Consider the following 21,004-nt stretch of genomic DNA (forward strand, 5'->3'; position numbering starts at 1 on the left):
TAGCACCAGCCCCCGTCGTCCGTGCGACATGTGGTGATCGCAAATGTGGCGCCCTGGACAAGCCAGGGGCCACAGAGAACAACACCAACACACCCCACACTCCCAGCAGGCACACCGAAGTCAGACACAAAACCCTTGTTGCCTTCCTCCAGGGGCTGATGTCCACACCAGGGGGTGGGCCAGGCGGTTGGCCCCGACCACCGAGGAGTTCACAGTCCTGGAGGCGGGAAAACCAGGCAGATGAGTTTTGAGTAGAGTTGAGAGAGGAGTAAAGTGACAGCTAAGCAGCCTGAAGTTGGTCTGGGTGTGTGGCCCGGACGGATCAGCAAGGTTGGCAGACGGTGGTGACCGTCTGCAGGAGTGGCCGATTGGAGTCTACCGTAAGGACCGTGGACGGGCGGTGGCCCGGCGGTACCGGACCGGTACACAAAGAGAAGCCAGCACCATCTGGCAGGGGCTTACGGACCCCGGCAAGGCTAGGAGTCGCCGTGAATTTGCAGAATTCGTTAGTGAAGGGAACCTCCTGGGTTTCCCAACAGCCAAGTTCCTACAGAAGGCAACAGTCCAACCAGGAAAGGGAGACACCGCCACCGCCAAGGCAACCGTTTCTCAGGGCCAGAGCCTGCGGGCAAAAGGGGCTCCTCCAGCCCATATCCAAGCTGGGGAGCGGGTTACCGGTGGGAACCCATTGGAACCATCTACCGTACCTAGGTGCAGGGAAAGGCAGTCACCATCAACCTGCCGGGAGAAAACAACGCCGCAGCCGTCTGTGGGACCCGTCCATCCAGCCGTGTGTTTTACCGAGAACTGTGTCCTCATCTTTGGCTGAGTGAGTACCACCGTGCCGTGCGGCACAGCGCTGCCCCCGCGACCCTGCACCTCACCAGGCCCCGTAACCTGCCTGCCATACATCCCTACCCCATCACCGGGCCCCGGGACAACTAACCCCCTACCCACGGAGGAGAGAACTAACAACAAAGCTGCTCTCTGTCACCGCTCCCGGGATCCCTGTCCAGAGCAGCAGTGGTGTCACCAATATCACCACAACCGTGGGTGGCGTCACGGACAATAATCAAAACCCCCACAATCAAAATCCCCTTTTCACTCACGGGTGAGGAGCACCGCTCGAGTCCCCGGGATCCGGCCCACCGCTCGAGCCACCACCGAGCAGCAGCGGCAGCCGCAGCAGCGGCCGTACCCGAGCAGTGGGAGAGCACAGCGTCCCCTCCTCCGCCCGCGACAACTTGGCGTCACGAACAGGATCCTACTGTTCTACCGACTGGTGGAAGTGCGCCTTGTGTGACCGCCGGAGGTGTCCGGCCGGAAAATTTGAAAAGCCGCAATCTTGGGCGCGAAGAATTCCCGCTCAAGCGTCTCCTCGAGTAGTAGAGGCGCGAAGGCCAAAACCCCGCCCCTGTAGAGGAGGAGCCGGAAAGAGACTAAGGGGGACTGATGGCATCTGGCCGCATGTAGCGTGCGGCTATAAAATCAGAGACGCCAGGACTCTGCAGCGATACCGGGTTCCTGGATGACTTCATTGCTAAGATGCACAGTCCAACTACCAACGAGGATGCTCCCGCACCCCGCACGGCGATGTGGCTGAGAGACTGGACTGCCCCGCTGAATAACCGTCTGCAAGCCCACATGCAGCTCCTCCTGGAGGAGTGGGAGACCGACATGGCGGACGTGGTGGCTGCTATGCGGAGACGCGAGGTGGAAGAGGATTTGGAGGAGCAGGTAAGAGACCCACGCCCCTGTATTCCCGAAGGATCGGCCACTGCGGCTGAGGAGCCCGGCCTACACCCGCTCACCCTGCCTCTCTCCCCGCTACCCGTGTTAGCTGCTGCCGCCCCGCCACTAGGCCCGCTACCTGTCCAACCGGTAGCGATACCCTGCCAACCCGCCCCGGCGGACCAACCGGCTGCAGACGCTCAGAACTTCCCTGAATCGCTCCTGTGGGAACCGCTAGGACCGCGGCCCCTTAACGAAAATGTGCCAGAAGTCCCAGCAGTGATTGCGCCAGACCCCGAGCCCAGGAAAGTGGCATGGATGAAGGCCGAGTGATTGAGTTCCACCAACGTCAGCAAAGTCAGATATACCTCATGATGGAGCAGTGGACCAATGAAGTGAAAACACTGGTTGCAACTACCTCAATGTATGGGAAGGGAGCAGATGTGACGGAGCCGATAGGTAGCCCACGTCCCCATGTCCTACCAGGACCGGCCACTGCGGCTGGGGGGCCTGTCTCGGCCCTCGTATCGCCCCTATCATTATCCTTGGGGCGCCTCAGTGTTAGCCAACCTGACCTACTGCCCCACGCTACCGTGGAAGGATCTGAAGTGCTGGATACTGGAAGCCAGGAGGCTGCGGCAGTTGGCGGCAACCCGCCTGACGCAGAGACAAGTGATAGTGACTCCAGCTCCGGCACTGAGCCCACCCCTGAAAGTGAGGAGGCAAGTGAGTCCCTCTGTTACGTGGGAGAACCGGTAGTTTATTACACCACACGCAATGGTGGAAACGGATACTGGGCACCCCTTTCACAGCAGGCCTGCCACTGCATGTTTGATATGCTGGTGGAAGAGGATGCAGCAGACACCGAAGAGTCAGAGTAAGGGCAGTGGAGTCCCGTTGCAGTTGTCCCCCGTTGGGACCACCAAATTACCGTTTAAAATGTTTTGAAAAGTTTGAAAATGATAGGAATAATCAACCGAGATGTCACCTGATTGTCAACGTGATTTGAAACCGGTCGTTGCCGGCAACTGGTCCCCGTTGGGACCCCCTTCACCATTTTTGCATAAGGAACTCCTTATGAACAGGCCCGAGAACTAGCAGGGCAACCACAAACTAGTGGCATGTAAATAATAAGGTTTGTTGTGGCTTCTACCGTTACCGCCTCCGGAGAGGCAGATTGGAGGAAGGGCCCGCAGTGGAGCAGGCTGGGGCCCAGCCACCACCAGAACTGGTGGCGATCCTCTGGGGGTTTCAGGGGTTCCCCATGGACGTGGGTCCCCTGAAAAGGACAGAACCCGCTCAGGCAACTTGTGCAGGACTGGGGTCAAGGGGTGCTGCCTGTTTGCATAGGGGCAGCATCAGGGCCAGGTTGCTTGGGTGGGAGAGAGCGGAAGCCGTAACCGTAACGTTAAAGTAAGAGTACCTCCCGATGTGGGAAGATGTTATTATACTTGTATGTGTGTTACCGTTTTTCTATTTATTTTTCAGTTGTGAAAATAAAACCGGTGATGGACGGGCAGCCCGCGGACGGTCTGCATTTAACTAAGGGGGAATGTGGCGCCCTGGACAAGCCAGGGGCCATAGAGAACAACACCAACACACCCCACACTCCCAGCAGGCACACCGAAGTCAGACACAAAACCCTTGTTGCCTTCCTCCAGGGGCTGATGTCCACACCAGGGGGTGGGCCAGGCGGTTGGCCCCACCCACCGAGGAATTCACAGTCCTGGAGGCGGGAAAACCAGGCAGATGAGTTTTGAGTAGTGTTGAGAGAGGAGTAAAGTGACAGTTAAGCAGCCTGAAGTTGGTCCAGGTGTGTGGCCCGGACGGATCAGCAGGGTTGGCAGACGGTGGTGACCGTCTGCAGGAGTGGCCAATTGGAGTCTACCGTAAGGACCGTGGACAGGCGGTGGCCCGGCGGTACCGGACCGGTACGCAAAGAGAAGCCAGCACCATCTGGCAGGGGCTTACGGACCCCGGCAAGGCTAGGAGTTGCCGTGAATTTGCCGAATTCGTTAGTGAAGGGAACCTCCTGGGTTTCCCAACAGCCAAGTCCCGACAGAAGGCAACAGTCCAACCAGGAAAGGGAGACACCGCCACCGCCAAGGCAACCGTTTCTCAGGGCCAGATCCTGCGGGCAAAAGGGGCTCATCCAGCCCATATCCAAGCTGGGGAGCGGGTTACCGGTGGGAACCCATTGGAACCATCTACCGTACCTAGGTGCAGGGAAAGGCAGTCACCATCAACCTGCCGGGAGAAAACAACACCGCAGCCGTCTGTGGGACCCGTCCATCCAGCCGTGTGTTTTACCGAGAACTGTGTCCTCATCTTTGGCTGAGTGAGTACCACCGTGCCGTGCGGCACAGCGCTGCCCCCGCGGCCCTGCACCTCACCAGGCCCCGTAACCTGCCTGCCATACATCCCTACCCCATCACCGTGCCCCGGGACAACCAACCCCCTACCCACGGAGGGGAGAACTAACAACAAAGCTGCTCCCTGTCACCGCTCCCGGGATCCCCGTCCAGAGCAGCGGTGGTGTCACCAATATCACCACAACCGTGGGTGGCGTCACGGACAATAATCAAAACCCCCACAATCAAAATCCCCTTTTCACTCACGGGCGAGGAGCGCCGCTCAAGTCCCCGGGATCCGGCCCACCGCTCGAGCCACCACCAAGCTGCAGCGGCAGCAGCAGCAGCGGCCGGACCCGAGCTGTGGGAGAGTGCAGCGTCCCCTCCTCCGCCCGCGACACTGCCATAGTGCACATTATTGCTACGGCAGTGTCACACGCACATACCTCGTCAGCGACGTCGCTGTGACCACCGAACAATCCCTCCCTCAAGGGGGAGGTGCATTCGGCGTCATAGCGACGTCACTGCGGTGTCACTAATCGGCCGGCCAATAGAAGCGGAGGGGAGGAGATGAGCAGGACGTAACATCCCGCCCCCCTCCTTCCTTCCGCATTGCCGGTGGACGCAAGTAAGGAGATGTTCGTCGTTCCTGCCGTGTCACACATGGCGATGAGTGCTGCCGCAGGAATGAGGAACAACATCGCTAGTGCCCAAACAACGATATTTTGTTTTTGAACGACCTCTCCAAAATCAACAATTTTAACCACTTTTGGGATCGTTGAAGGTCGCTCATACGTGTCACACGCTGCGATGTCGCTAACAGCGCCGGATGTGCGTCACAAACACCGTGACCCCGACGATATATTGTTAGCAATGTCGCAGCGTGTAAAGCCCCCTTTAGTCCCTGTGCGTACAGTGCAGTTTTCGGTGCAATTTGTGGTCCTAAACTGCATGTATTTCCTTCCCCAGCAATATCTATGAGAATTTAGAAAAGCTGTGTGCACGTTGCTTCTTTTTTGTCTGCATTCCTGTGTGCAGAAAAAAGAAGCAGCATATCACTTCTTTTTGCGTTTATCCCTGCGTTTTTGCATTGAAAATAGTGGAAAAAAAGGCATGGCCAAAAATGCACTGAAACGCGGCAAAAATGCACCGAAAACGCATGCGTTTTTTATGCGTTTTTCTGCCAGAGGGTGCATTTTTTGCTGAAGAAACAAAACTGCATTGTGCGCACATAGCCTTACCAATAGCTAAAACTAATGAGCAGAAGCGCTCATCTGACCATTACTTTGCTTCAAGGTTGAAGATAGAAAGTCTACAAAATCGTCTTTAGTCGGGTTGAGAGCTCCTGCTCCATCATTTTAGTGATTAATGGGAGTTCTCAGCACCGAGACACCACCGGTCAAAACTTCTGACTTGTCTTCGTGCCAAGTTTTCTAAAACTGTAGTTAGAATGGAAAAAAACACATTGCGCATAAAAATAAAAATGTATATAGAAAAATAAAATAAAAAGGAAAACACAATTCAAAGAAATGATGTGAACCGTGCAGCTGATTCCTCTCTCCGGCCTCTGGGTGACAGCAAATCTCCATATTATACGTTAGTATGCCAGCGGACATCATTATGCATAATGTGACCCCTAATATAAATCTAGGAATCCTAAACAGACCTCATGGCATCGCTCACACACGAGAACGTTCACAGACAGATCAGCCGCTTGGCCTGGAAACGGACTTTTGTTCTCTCGATAGCTTTTTAAGCCCTTTGCACATACAAGACTTGTTTGCATTGGAACAAATGTGAGCGTTAATCTGATTCCTCACCATAAGCGTCTGCACAGCTAAGCGTTCACGATATCTGTTTGCCTCTGGCATAACACGGTGTCATGACTGTGAGAAAAATAATTACAATGGCGTTAGATATCACAGGCACATTACCAGCCTTCGTTCCCGCCGCAGAACACAAGTCTATAGAGATGTTCTAAGGCCACTGGATATGGTTCAATTCCGCTGATTTTGTGGCTTTTGACACATTTCTGGTGTTTCTGGCCATCGCTCTATGGAAAGTGTACATCATTTTTTGGAATATTACCAGTAGCTGAAGATTAAGTTACGATAACATAGTCGCGTCATGAAAACATTTAGTGGAGCACCTGTTCTTGTGCTTCGAAACGGGTTCCATGAGAACATGGGCTCTGGAGTCTACCTACAATTGCCTGAATAAGGATAGAAGTAAAAGCATGTTTACTATATGCGTACATCACCATAATTATATCTCAATAGATTACTTGGCTCCTTTCCCTCCAACCCAACCGTCATGTAAACAACACCTTGATCCATGTGCTTTAGGCCTCATTCACGTCTCTTACGTACGTGTTATATTTGTGTTTATCGCAGATAGAATACATAATCATTTTAGTCTATGAGGCTGGACATCGTCTGTTACGTACGTGTTATATTTGTGTTTATCGCAGATAGATTACATAATCATTTTATTAAAATATTAAGTGTTCCCTCCGTTTGACCTTCTTTCTTGGCTAAACAGACAGGCACTACTGGAAAGTAAGTCAAACTTTTCCAATTTTACACTTCATTTACCTCATTGGAGTCATTGGTTTAGTTGGGGAAATTAATGTTTTTTTACATAAAATTCAAAAGGAAGCTTCTGATGGAGTGCTAAGCCTAAAGCTACATTCATTCACACATCCGAGTCAATTCCTACATCCTTGAGAAAGACTGTCATTTATCCATGTGGCATCATTCTGCCTCCGTGTTGCATCCATTTTTGAACACTGAAGGAAATAACTTGTCTGAACTTTTTTTTGTCCATTGATTCTTAAATGGGGTAGTCCATTCTCAATCCACAAGTCTGCAGTTCCTCTATGTGTCATGATATGTGACTGCAGATTTGTGAATCCTCCTGTCACACGCACTGTGCTCTAGGAGGATTTTCTGGAGTCAATACCGGGAATGGTGGTCACGTGACTGCAATGCAAATATATAATATATGCATACTCCCAGCCAGAATCCGATTAGACTGTTTCCAGCACGCTCAATGCAAGTGTACTGCATGAGATTGGAAACAGTCTAGTAGAATTGTGGCAGGGGGTTATTATGCACTGTATATTGCATACTTGGGGCCACGTGATTGCCATTCTTAGTGCTGACACCGGAGAATCCTCAGTGTGCAGTGTGCAGTGTGAGGATTCACAAGTCTGCAGTCACACAGAGTGACACATACAGTGCCTGCAGACTTGTGGATTTCGACTGGATAACCCCTTTAAATTAATTATGGAGATCAGTGAAAAACATAGAAGGTGGAGGGAACATTGAAGTACATAGTATCTCTCATCAGTTGTATTTGGATCCTATAGGCTTTAATGGATAAGTCTGATTCGCAAAATGGATGATAATAAGACATGCACATAGTCTCAAGGATCAGTTTCAATATAGGTGTGTGTAAGGATCAATGAAAATATATTTAAGTATCATGATTCCGTGAACATCGCCGGTCTTGATGATGGAGCATTAAGAGTTGCATGCCCCTTAATGAATCAGGAGGGTCTGACGAGTGGTGTGTGCGTTTGTGCACCTTGCTACACATCTTACTCCTGTCAATGACTGGAGTAAGATCAGTGGCATAAAGAATGCCATGAATTACACGAGCTGTGGCGTCACACCCATGTCCTACCCCAGCTCTGCCCACTTTGGCGGCACTAGCCAAGACTGGCGTAAAAATGGCAAAAGACACTATTTTTGCACAACCTCAAATTTGCAACTTATTAAAGTTTTACTCCAGATTTCTATTGAAAACACTTTGATTAATCAGGGCCGAAGCTTTTCCTTCCAGGCACAGCTGTCCAATCTTGGACAAATCGCTGTATCAATCCGGCCAATTTAAACAACGGACATAGACAACACATCATTCTGCCTGCTGTGAAACTACAAGTCTCATCAAGCCCCTCAGTCCTTACAGAAGCACAGGTTACACACATCCACTCTAGAAGTTGAGCTTTTTCCATCTCTCTACATGTTCACAATGGGTTCACCAAGCGTTTATCTGTTAAGTTCTTTCTTTCAGCAAAATTCTAATCCCACAATAAAGTCAGAGAGTGATTTATTGACCTGAGTTTGGTTCTCTCCTCCAGCTCATTTTTGGCACTTACCTTGCTCCTTCAGCTTCCATGGACATCGATGTTGAGCCGAACATGAGGAAAGAGATTTACCAGAAATCTGATCCACCTTTTGAGGATTTATTCGACTCAGCTGAAGAATACGTCCTTAGGATCCTACTTTCTGCCTGGACACAGATGACTGAGTTAGACAGACAGAGTTTTGGAAAAGTACGTATTGTACCATGTTTGGGGCTAAATATCAACATATGGGGTCAATGTAAAGTACTGTTTAAAATACAGATTGTCTATAGATATACAGTGAGCTAATCCACAAAGAAGATTCATCACAAAGGATAATTTTATACAGTAATATGGAGAAATTCAGTTTACAGTCTAAATACATGATCCTACAGCACTAAACTTACCGATGTGTTCTTCCTTGCCTTTACTCGTGGCTTGAGATATCCTGAGATATAACTGTGTATCACAAGATGTACAGGTTTACAAATAAAAACAAAGATCTTGATTTTATGATACTCTGTAGGGAGATGTCTATGTTATACTTGCCTGTGTGTGGCCACCTGGTAGTTGTGATGATCATTGCAACGTGTGAAGGGTTTCACTAGCGTGTCACAACATTGGATTGAATTGCTTTATAAGAAATTACCTCAATATAAGGTTGTGTAGTAAAATAAGTCAAAGGCCTGCGTATTGGGGCTATAGTTAAAAGGAAACCTTATTACTAGAGATGGGTGAACAGTAACTATTTGGGTTTAGATAATGCTTATCGAATACCAAGTAATATTCCAGTATTCGTCACGGCAAGAAAAATTCTCAGGTTTCCCATTGACTTGCATTAGGTTCGTTATTAGTGATGAATACCGGAATAGTTCTTTGGGATTCGTTACGAATAATCTGACCATGAATAGTTACTATTCGCCCATTACAGTTTTACATGTGCAGCATACGAGCTAATTGTAGCCTATGTCCTGGTACACACGGGCGATTTTCCAGATGTACCCCTGGTCTCAATAAAAAAAATCTCAGCATGCCCTAGTCTGATCCAATTTACAGATGATTAGTGTATGTAAATAGCCAGCAATTTCCTGTGGTTGTCTATGAGGACAAGAACATAGAGATAGTCAAGTCCACAAATTGTGGATGTGACTGGTCTGCAAAGTTCAGCATTTGTCAGAACTTCTTACATTCATACTTGTTCAAATAAATCTAGCAAAGCCAGAGCTGACCTTGTGATACTCATCCGCTAGAGCAGAAGGGTGACAAAAGCTACTGGGGAAGTTGGCATCATAGTTATGGGTGGTAGGTAGTGATGGCAACAAGGATTCCAGCACTCCAGTCTTGCAGTATCGTCCTCATATAAGTACACGGGCATATGAGCTTGTCAGACAATAACATCACAGGGATATCCAGCATTCTGTAAGTGGGCTAAAATCTTCACATTCATTTCAGAAGCATAAATATAGACAGAACAGCTTAGTCAGCAAAACCACCGCATCTCAACCAGAACCATGATGAACGCGTTGGATTTGCTCACTAAGCTGTGCTATCCGTAATTATATTTCTGAAATAAATGTGAAGATTTTAGCCCACTTTCAGAATGCTGGATATCCTTTAATCATCAGTTGGTAGTGTTGGTGCGAATTTATTCACACGTTCCATTAATCATGACTGTGGTCTATGGCTGCTGGACTAGAGCAGGAGAACCTCCTCTTACCAGAGCAGGAGAACCTCCTCTTACCAGAGCAGGAGAACCATTTCTTAATAGAGAAGGAGAACCTCCTTTAACCAGAGCAGGATAACCATCTCTTACTAGAGTAGGAGAACCTCCTCTTACCGTTCTGTGTAGGCCAGTCTGCTGGGAGGTCACCCATCACAGTGTGGATCACCTCTTTTGTCTTCTCTGCTGGTGGAGGAACTGGTACTTCAGCCATCGCCCTCAATGCTGGTGGGCACCTTTTCAGATGGTCCCGGGAAACCGTGGCCAAGGTGCCCCCTTGGTCACGACTGATCTGGTAGGCCTTTCCATCTTCCCATCCTGGGGGTTGGATGACGTATGGGATTTGTTCCCATTGATCATCCAGCTTGTGGGTTTTCCTCTTCCGCTTTAACACCACATCTCCAGGCTGGAAAGGGCCCGCAGACGCTTTCTGATTGAAGCGCTGCTCCTGTTGTTCTTGACTCCGACTTAGGTTCTTCTCCACATACTCCTGAATCTGTCGGTACTGCACCCTCCGCCGGGTGTCTCATTCAGCCGTTGAGGGGAGTGTCTCTGGGGCTTCCAGTCCCATTTCCAGGTCCACCGGCAGTCGGCCAGGCCGAGCCCTCATCAGATACGCTGGGGTGCACTTCGTTGAGCTAGACGGGATATTGTTGTACATATCGACCAAGTCAGGCAGCTTCTCCGGCCACAGGTTCCGCTCCTCCAACGGCAACGTTTTGAGGAGGCCAAGGACCAGATGGTTCATCTTCTCACACATACCGTTGGTCTGGGCATGGTAAGGTGTGGTCCGGATCTTCTTGCAGCCGTACAGCTGACAGAACTCATGGAACACCTCCGCCTCAAAGGCTGGACCTTGGTCGGTAAGCACCTTCTCAGGGTATCCATGGGGTCGACAGAAGTAAGCTTGGAACGCTCTAGCGGCGGTACGGCCGGTTAAGTCCTTGACCGGGACAACCACCATGAACCAGGAGCAATGATCTACTATGGTCAGAGCGTAAGTGTACCCACTTTGGCTGGGGGTGAGCTTTACATGGTCCAAGGCGACCAGCTCCAGCGGTTGGTGTGTAACGATCGGGCGTAGGGGAGCCTTCTGGCTGGCTTCATCCTTCCTCCTCAACGTACAAGGACCGCACTCTCGACACCAGGCCTCCACAGACTCCCGCATCCCACTCCAATAGAACCACTCCCTCAACAGCATCTCCAGCTTCTTCCACCCGAAGTGGCCGGCACCATCATGGTACGCCTGCAGAACAGTGGGTACATCAGCTTGGGGAATAACCAACTGGCGGATTTTCTCATGGGTCTTCGGGTTGATCAGCTCACGGTACAACCTCCCCTGATGTAGACACAGCCGGGTCCGTTCCTTCCACAAGCGTTGGGCTTCGGCTGGGGCGGCAGGGTCCATCCCAGCAGCGCCTTGCTCCATCAGGGTCTTGACTAGGCGGACAGCGGGCGCCTGATTTTGAGCTTCCTGCCACTCCTGACTGGGCAGCGGATCCAGGTTCACCCGTTGTTGGTGGACATGTACCTTCTCAGTTGGTGGCCGGTGGAATGCAGGCAACTCGATCTCCTCGAGGTCATCATCCTCGCACCCACCTTCTGACAAGTGGGGCATCCGAGAGAGGGCATCAGCATTAATGTTGACACGACCGGCCCTGTATTTGATGGTGAAGTCATAGTTGGCTAGTCTGGCCACACACCGCTGCTCCAACGCGCCCAGCTTGGCCGTGTCCAGGTGAGTTAACGGATTGTTATCCGTGAAAGCGGTGAATTTTGCTGCGGCCAAGTAGTGGCGGAACCGCTCGGTGATAGCCCACACCAGTGCCAGGAGCTCGAGCTTGAAGGAGCTGTAGTTCTCAGGGTTCCTTTCAGTCGGCCGGAGTTTTCGACTAGCATAGGCAATCACCTTCTCCTTTCCTTCCTGGTCCTGGGACAGGACTGCCCCCAAACCCACATTCCTGGCGTCTGTGTAGAGCATGAATGGGCAGCCGTAGTCAGGGTACGCTAGGACCTCTTCTCCAGTCAAGGCCGCTTTCAGCTGACGGAAGGATTCCTCATGCCTGTCCTCCCACACCAGTGGGGCTCCGATGGGTCTACCACCTTTGGTCTTTCCCCTGAGGAGGTCTTGCATGGGAGCAGCCATCTTCGTGTACCCCTTGATGAAGCGCCTGTATTATCCCACCAGACCCAAATACTGCCTTACTTCCCTCACGGTGGTTGGTCTTGGCCAGTCCCGGATGGCAGTGATCTTCTCAGGGTCGGGGGCGACACCTTCCACACTCACCACATGCCCCAGGTACTGCACTCTGGGTTTCAGCAGGTGGCACTTGGAGGGCTTCAACTTCATCCCGTATTTGGCAAGGGACGCAAACACCTCGGCTAGGTGCTCCAGATGGGCTTCATACGTCTGAGAGTACACAATCACATCATCCAGGTATAACAGGACGGTCTCGAAGTTCAGATGTCCCAGACAGCACTCCATCAGCCGTTGGAAGGTTCCAGGGGCATTGCACAGCCCAAACGGCATACTATTGAATTCACAGAGCCCCATTGGGGTGGTGAAGGCGGTTTTCTCCCGGTCTTCCGGGGCCACTGCCACTTGCCAGTACCCACTGGTGAGGTCAACGGTAGAGACGTAATTTGCGGTTCTCAGTGCGGCCAAAGACTCTTCAATACGGGGCAGTGGGTAGGCATCTTTATGTGTTATCTGATTAATCTTCCGGTAGTCCACACACATCCGCATGGTACCATCCTTCTTCTTGACCAGTACCAACGGAGCGGCCCAGGGACTACAGCTGTCCCGAATAACCCCTGCCTCCTTCATATTCCTCAACATATCTTTGGCACACTGGTAATGTGCAGGGGGAATAGGCCTGTACCTCTCTTTGATAGGGGGGTGTTCACCGGTGGGGATGTGGTGTTGGACCCCTTTGATCTGCCCAAAGTCTAGTGGATGTTTGCTGAAAACTTGTTCATACTCCCGCACCACCCTGTATACCCCTGCTTTGTGATGTGTAGGGGTATCATCAGTGCCCACGTGTAGCTGTTGGTGCCACTCATTTACCTCCCCTTGAGGCGGGGGAGTGCTGGTAGTAGGTGGGGAGACTGAGGGAATGGCCTCGTGGATGGTGTGGGGATCCAGGGTGAGCAGCTTGGCAATGGTGGCATACCGGGGAAGCCTGACTTCTTCCTCCCCACAGTTCAGCACCCTCACGGGCACTCTCCCCTTCTTTACGTCTACCACCCCTCGGGTGGCCATTACAGTGGGCCAGTGCTCGGAGGGTATGGGTTCCATCATGGCAGGGTAGTCACGCCCCTGAGGCCCTACTGCTGCCCTACACCAAATCATCATCTCACTCCTAGGGGGCACAATCAACGGAGCAACATCCATCACTCTCACTCCACCAATCTCTCCTCCTGTTGAGTTTACATGCTGGCGGTACATCAAGGCTCGGATCTCACGCTGCACAGCTCTCTGTCGGCTCCCCGCCGCCGTGGCGGCCAGCTGTTGCAGTAGGGCCAACACATCACCCATACAGTGCTCCATCACATTGGTTCCTAGCACTATCTTCGGGTTATGATCACTGGGTTCATTCATGATCACAATCATACCCTGGTGTTGCAGTTCAGCTTGCCCCACTGTCATAGCCACCTGTTTATACCCCACTTGGGTCAATGGGAGTCCATTAGCAGCAATTAGCGTTATACTAGTATCTGGGGGTGCCAGCTCGTCTATCCCCCAATACCGCTGGTACAATGTGTATGGTATGGTGGTTACCTGTGATCCAGTGTCCAAGAGAGCCATCACCGGTATGCCGTCCACAGCCACGGGGATGATGGGCCGGGCCCCAATATACCGGTCCCGCCAGTCTGGGGGGCCACGGGGTTCTACTCCTAAGGATTGGTCCGGGGCCCCTGGGGTTGCTCGTTTAACGGGCACTGTCGGAAGTAATGCCCAGGCTTATGGCACTTGTAGCAGGTTGGAGGTCTGCTCCGCGGGTTGTTAGCACTTCTCCGCTGCATCCAGGGGACATCCTCAGGGCTGTCGGCAAGCTGTATCTGTGCTGGAGGCTGAGATCTGGTCAAAGGTTGGAGTGCAGCAAGAATCTTGGCGAGGTCTCCGTCCATGCGACGGACCTGGGCTGCCAGTTCCTCCATCGTGCTGCTTGGGGCTGTAGGTATTGGAGAGGTTGGTAGGGCAGGGGCCACCACAACGGGGGCCGTCTCAATGGGCCACGGGGCTGGCTCCAAGATTTCTGAAGCTGGGGGCTGTAGTGCTTTAATGGCCCGTTCCTTTAACACGGCAAAGTCCACATCAGGGTGTTCTAGGGCCCAGAGCCGGAGTTGTTTGCGATCCTCAGGGGATCTCATCCCCTGCATAAATTGCTCTACTAACATCTTGTTGCTGTCCGCCTCATTGATAGGATTCACCCGCTTTAGCGTGCGGAGGGCGGTTTGCAGACGTAAAGCATAGTCCCGAATGCTATCCACAGCCCGTTGCCGGCACTGGTAAAACTGCATCCTCAGCTCAGCTTCAGTCCGGGTCTCAAAGGCAGTCTGTAGCTTCTCAAAGATGGTGGCTACAGAGAGCCGGTCCCCCTCGGCCCAGGTCTCCGCCTCCTGCTCAGCCGCATCGGTTAACTGGCCCAGCACTACCGCTGCACGTTGCTTGTCGGTCAGGGGGTACAGTTCTAGCAACGGGTTAATCTTTTTCCGGAAGACCTGCAAAGCATCAGGTTTCCCGTCATACTGCGGTAGCCAGGTAGCTCCGGGCGCATAGGGCAAGGAGAACGGCATCACCTGAGCGAGCGCGGGGGCCGCGGCACCTCCCGCCAGCGCGGCCGGGACCTGGGCAGGCCCATTCCCATCCACGGGTGCCACTGCGGCTGCGACCACCGCTCCTCCAGCGGCTCCGTCGGGCGCAGACATCTTGTTTCCATCCCCCTTAGCCTCTTTCCGGCCCCTCCTCTATCGGGGCGGGGTTTTGGCCTTCGCGCCTCTGCTACTCGAGAAGACGCTCGAGCGGGAACTTTTCGCGCCAAAGATGGCGACTTCTGAAATTTTTCAGCCGGATACCTCCGGCGGTCACAAGTCGCACCTCTACCCAACGGCAGAGCGGTAAGATCCTGTTCGTGACGCCAAGTTGTCGCGGGCGGAGGAGGGGACGCCGCGCTCTCCCACTGCTCGGGTCCGGCTGGCACTGCGGCCTGCTGCTGCTGTTCGGTGGGTCGAGCGATGGGCCGGATCCCGGGGACTCGAGCGGCGCTCCTCGCCCGTGAGTGAAAGGGGGTTGGGATTTGGGATGGTTTATTGTCCGTGACGCCACCCACGGTTGTGGTGATTAAGTGGACACCACCGCTGCTCTTTCTGGGGAGCCCGGGAGTGATGGTACGGAGCAGCCAGTTGTTGATTTGCCCCTCCGTGGGTAGGGGTCTTGGTGCTCCCGGGGCCCAGTGATGGGGTTGGTATGTTGGACAGGCGGGTATGGGGCCTGTGGGGGTGCAGGGGCAGCGCTGTGCCGCACGGCACGGAGGTACTCACTCAGCCAATAAACACGACACAGTTCTCGGTAAACAAACGGCTGGTTGGACGGGTCCCTCGGACGGTTACGGTGCTGCGGTTCCCTGCAGTTAGCGGTGACGGTCTCTTCCCTGCACCTATGTAAAGTCTTTTTGGTAGCGATGGGTTCCCACCAGTTACGCACTCCTCGGCTTCAATCTGGGCCGAAGGAGCCCTACTTTGCCCGCAGGCGCTGGCCCTGGGAAACTGGTGCCCTGGCGGTGGCGGTGTCTCCCCTTCACGGTCGGGCTGTTGCCTTCAATCGGGACTTGGTTGTTAGGAGACAGAGGTCCCCTTCACTGACGGATTTGGCAAATTATGGTGACTCCTAGCCTTGCCAGGATCCGAAAGGCCCCTGCCCTGGTGCTGACTGTTCTTCGTATACTGCTCCAGTACCGCCGGGTCACCACCCGTCCGCGGTCCTTCCAGCAACCTCCAAACAGTCCCCCTGCAGACTATCACCGCCGTCTGCTGACCTTGCTGTCACAGTCCGGGGCACACACCCGGACCAACTTCAGGCTTTACAACTGTCACTTTTCTGTCACTTCAGCTTTTCTCCTTAGCTCCTCTACCACTTCACTTCCTTCTTCTTTCACTTCCTAAACTCATCTGCCTGGTTCTCCCGCCTCCAGGGCTGTGAACTATTCGGTGGGCGGAGCCAACCGCCTGGCCCACCCCCTGGTGTGGACATCAGCCCCTGGAGGAAGGCAACAAGGATTTTAGGTTAGCCTAGATGTACCTGCAGGGAATGTGGGGTGCATGTGATGTTGTGACCTGTGACCCTTGGCTTGCCCAGGGCGTCACATTATCAGAGCAGGAGAACCATTTCTTACCAGAGCAGGAGAACCTCCTCTTATCAGAGCAAGAGAACCATCTCTTATCAGAGCAGGAGAACCATCTCTTACTAGAGCAGGAGACCCTCCTCTTACCAGAGCAGGATAACCATCTCTTACCAGAGCAGGAGAACCATCTCTTACCAGAGCAGGAGAACCTCCTCTTACCTCCACGGCTCATTTTCTGATTATCTGGTTGTGTGTGACATAATTGTTACAGCAAAACATGTGACATCATGCCAGGCCAGCCAATCAAAAGAAGAGTTGAGGGTAACAGGCGGTACTCCCTCTCCTGGGTAGCAGACACTGACCACTATAATGGCTGATGGAATGGGACATTCAAATCAATTCACACCAACTTTACTAGTTGGCCATATAACAGCGTATAAAGAGTTTTTCACTCATTTTTATAGTGAGAATTACTATTCTGTACAGTCAGCTGCTCCCCATCAAATCCCACAATAGTCGGAGTAAAATAACTGCTGTTAGCAGAGCGATGACAGATTTATCATTATAAACACATCAAGATTTCTGTGTCACAACAATGGACAGATGGTCTTCACATTCGGTTGTCAATGTATCCCCTGCACTGGCAGAGAGGTCGGCCGCATTTCTTCATTGCTTTGTTTTATTCCTTTTATTAGGTAGAGCTGGTTGAAGAATCACGACAGCTGGAGTCAGCTAACTATCGAAAGCTGCAAGCTCTGCAACAGGAGAAGGCGTCCAAGAAAGATGAGGTAAGATAATAGCTTTACCGCATTAGTTTGAAGCAATGTTCTCCAAGTTTTTACATGTAGAAGGTAAAATATGAAAAACTAGTAACGACTTAAAGAATGCAAAAACTAGTTCTGATATTTGGTCTCAAAATATGAGTTTGGCACAATTGAATTTTGGCACAATGTTTTGTGCTTTAAGCAAAACGTTATGAGGTTATTCACCTTTTCTTTGGAAATGCCCAAGTTGCTGCAGAAGAGTGTGAAAATAATGTAAAAAAGGAGAACAACACATTTTTTTATTATCAAAGACTAAAATTTGTATACTTATACCAATGTACCTATAAGGGCAAGGGCTAACTGAGTATGTGAGTGGCTCCTTGTGCTCGTTTACCCACTATTTACATGCTGTAATTTGATCCATAAATGGGACCAGACTGACGCATGCTGCATTATTTTTGCACTTGCACATAGCTTACAATTGGTGCATGTGTAGGAGGTGATCGAGGGCTCCCTTACTATTTTATGCTAATTGTCTGTGTTGGAAAGGTGATGTACTGAGTATGCTGTTAATGTATTTGATAAAATTACTTCTGCTGTGAGTGAAGTGTGGGCCCCAATGAAACAGAGTCTGGATTGCGTGGTGGCCGGCACCACCTACCGCTCGGGCAAGATAGGGGAGGTGTTAGATAAGATAGGGGAGGAGTAACAGATGGCCAGAGGGTTGGTTAGAGAAACGGGCCTAGTGAGAGGGATTTCTGCAGAAGGGTGCGAAGAGTAAAGATGTGGTACGATGTTAGGAGCCAGTCAAGGAACCTTGGGGTAACCTCTTAAAGGTCTGGAGCCTACGGATCATCCCGGCAAGCTCAGGGAATAAGTGAGACTAGACAGTCATCGGGGCTCAGAAGCGAACAGCGGTAAGAAGCGTGAGGGAATGGAGACACAGGTGCCTGGCAGCTTGCGGACTAGTTCCAAGATAGCGGGAATAGGTCTAGTGAGAGTACCCCAAAGATACCGTTAAGAGTAAGGCCATGTCTGTCATAGTGTGGAAAGAATAAACTGTTCAAGTTTTGGTTTGCCAAGAGTACTCCAGTTTCACGCTTTGTCTACTGCATCTACGATGGGGATCGGCTGTGGGATGATGGTCACCAACAGGAAGAAAGCAGTAAGTGTCGCACACCCCGCCCAAAGTCATACGCATACACTGACTCTCTCTGGCAGAGTGCGGAGTACACCCCTAAGTGAAATGACCAACTTGTGCCCAATTAGCCATTTTCCCTTCCCGGTGTCATGTGACCTATTAGTGTTACAAGGTCTCAGGTGTGAATGGGGAGCAGGTGTGTTAAATTTTATGTTATTGCTCACACACTCTCATACTGGTCACTGGAAGTTCAACATGGCTCCTCATGGCAAAGGATTCTCTGTGGATCTGAAAAAATGAATTGTTGCTCTACATAAAAATTACCTAGGCTATAAGAAAATTGTCAGTGCCCTGATACTGAGAGCTACAGCACGGTGGCCAAGACCATGCAGCAGTTTAACAAGACAGGTTCCACTCAGAACAGGCCTCACCATGGTCGATCAAAGAAGTTGAGTGCACGTGCTCAGCGTCATATCCAGAGATTGTCTTTTCAAAACAGACAGATAACTGCTGCCAGGATTCCTGCAGAGGTTACAGGCGTGGGAGGTATCTGCCTGTCAGTGCTCAGACCATAAGCTGCAAACTACATCAAATTGGTCTGCATGGCTGTTATCCCAGAAGGATACCTTGTATAAACACAATGCGCAAGAAAGCATGTAAACAGTTTGCTGAAGACAAGCAGACTGGAACTATGTCCTGTTGTCTGATGAGACTAATATAAACTTATTTTGTTCAGAAGGTGTCAAGCGTGTATGGCGGTAACCAGGTGAGGAACACAAAGACAAGTGTTATTTGCCTACAGTCATGCATGGTGGGGGGAGTGCATGAGTGCTGCCAGCTGTGTAAAAACTGTTATGTCGGAGCCAGACAGCCATACACTATGTTCCTTTGCAGTCCAGTTTGTTATTTTTCAGCCTGTGAGTAAATATGTGAAGAAACAAACATCATTTTACACTTTTGATACAATTGATGTTGCAAGGAATCCAAGACACATCATTAATGTAATGTCCCAGGTTCTTTGGGCAGATGTCAGGAGTAAATGACAAACATAATGTGCCGGGAATTACGGCAGCGAGTGTGCTGCCATGTCCAAACCTATAATCCTTTCTAATACAATCAGATCTCATACTTCAAGTATAGAAATTAATCAGCAAAACGGAACAACCTCATTTATCATCTCCTCTTTATGGCAGCTTCGGTTTTATAAATACATTTAGTAAAAACAATGCTCGAAATCCCATGAAACACCCACTCGGGCATTAAAAATGTCAGGAATAGAGAATATAATCTGTAACTGTATCTTGTTGTCTGTAGCGCTGACTGCCAAGACCTCCCCATGAATATAACACATACAATATAAATCAGAGTGATGGATTGTGCGGCTTGATATAGTTCTGCTATTCATAATCAACTATTACTGAACAGATGTGCAGAAATGCTTATATAAAGAGGGTCTGACATGTCTGGCCAAAAGTTTTGAGACTGACACAAATTTTGGTTTTCACAAAGTTTGCTGCTTCATTGTTTTTAGAGCTTTTAGTCAGATGTTTCTTTGGTTACTGAAGTACAGTGCATTTCATAACTTTTCAAACTTTTGTTGACAAATGCATAAAATTTATCCCAACACTCAAAATTTACAGTGCTGTCCCTTATTTTTCAGGACTTCTGCAATTTGCCCTGGTAGCTGGATATATATATATATAATATACTAGCTGTACTACCCGGCTTCGCCCGGGTTAATAACTGTTGTTAACAAAATAGACTGTATTAACAAAAATGTATTCTGCACACAAAAACCACAAAACAAATAGAGATGTAATTATTAAAAGGCAAAAACTAAGCTAATAGAAGCATTTCACAACATATATTTCAACACCACAGATATTCCACACAGATTTAACTAAATTGGCCAAGTAATGTGCTCCGTCTGTCTCTTTCCAGGTCTGTCTTTTTCTAGGTCTGTCTCTTTCCCAGGTCTGTCTCTTTCCCCATCTGTCTCCCCGTCTCTTTGTCTGTCTTTTCCTGTCTGTCTCTTTCCCTGTCTGCCTGTCTCTGTCTGTCTCTTTCCTTGTCTGTCTCTATTTCTCTGTCTCTTTCCCCATCTGTCTCTAGCAAGGTCTGTGTCTTTCCCCATCTATCTTTGTCTGTCTCTATGGCTGTCTCCTCCTTCCCTGTCTGCCTGTCTCTGTCCCTGTCTGCATGTCTGTCTGTCTCTTTCCCCATCTGTCTCTTTCCCCATCTGTCTCTTTCCGGGTCAGTCTCTTTCCGCGTCAGTCTCTTTCCGGGTCAGTCTCTTTCCAGGTCTGTCTCTTTCCAGGTCTGTCTCTTTCCAGGTCTGTCTCTATCCAGGTCTGTCTCTGTCTCTTTCCCCGTCTGTCTCTGTCTGTCTCTTTCACCATCTATCTATCTCTCTGTCTCTTTCCCTGTCTGTCTCTCTGTCTGTCTCTGTCTGTCTCTCTCTATCTGTCTCCCCACCGACATCTTCTTACCTCACATATAAGCTTCTTATACTATGAATGTCTTTTGTTCCTATAGCAACCAATCACAGCTCCTACTAATAACCTGTAGTTCCAGGCTCCATTTACTTTAATGGAGGCATGTTTTTTGGAGAGTAACTGTAAAGCGCGGGGTTAAATTTTCCTGTCAAAACATAGTCTATGACATTCCCTGGGTCACATGAGGTGTCTGTGCAAAATTTCGTGATTGTAAATGCAACGGTGCGGATACACTTTAAGTTTTTTCGTTTCACTTTTTCCCCATTATGTAGATAGGAGCAAAATTCATTGGTAAATTGGAATGCGCGGGGTTAAAATTTCGCCTCACA

The 21,004-nt window shown here is 50.4% G+C and overlaps 1 protein-coding gene across 3 annotated transcripts in view; it reads left to right on the forward strand.

Moving 5' to 3' along the window:
• RGS22 (regulator of G protein signaling 22) overlaps positions 1 to 21,004 on the forward strand; it is a 154,638-nt gene that overhangs the window by 100,574 nt on the left and 33,060 nt on the right. For all 3 annotated transcript variants that reach the window (XM_075316243.1, XM_075316244.1, XM_075316245.1), the window contains exons 15-16: positions 8,227 to 8,421; positions 16,971 to 17,063. In XM_075316243.1, the coding sequence (XP_075172358.1) occupies positions 8,227 to 8,421; positions 16,971 to 17,063 (288 nt within the window). The remainder of the gene's footprint in view (positions 1 to 8,226; positions 8,422 to 16,970; positions 17,064 to 21,004) is intronic.

This window comes from Anomaloglossus baeobatrachus, chromosome 6, assembly GCF_048569485.1.
Source record: "Anomaloglossus baeobatrachus isolate aAnoBae1 chromosome 6, aAnoBae1.hap1, whole genome shotgun sequence".
In the NCBI taxonomy this organism is placed as follows: Eukaryota; Metazoa; Chordata; class Amphibia; order Anura; family Aromobatidae; genus Anomaloglossus; species Anomaloglossus baeobatrachus.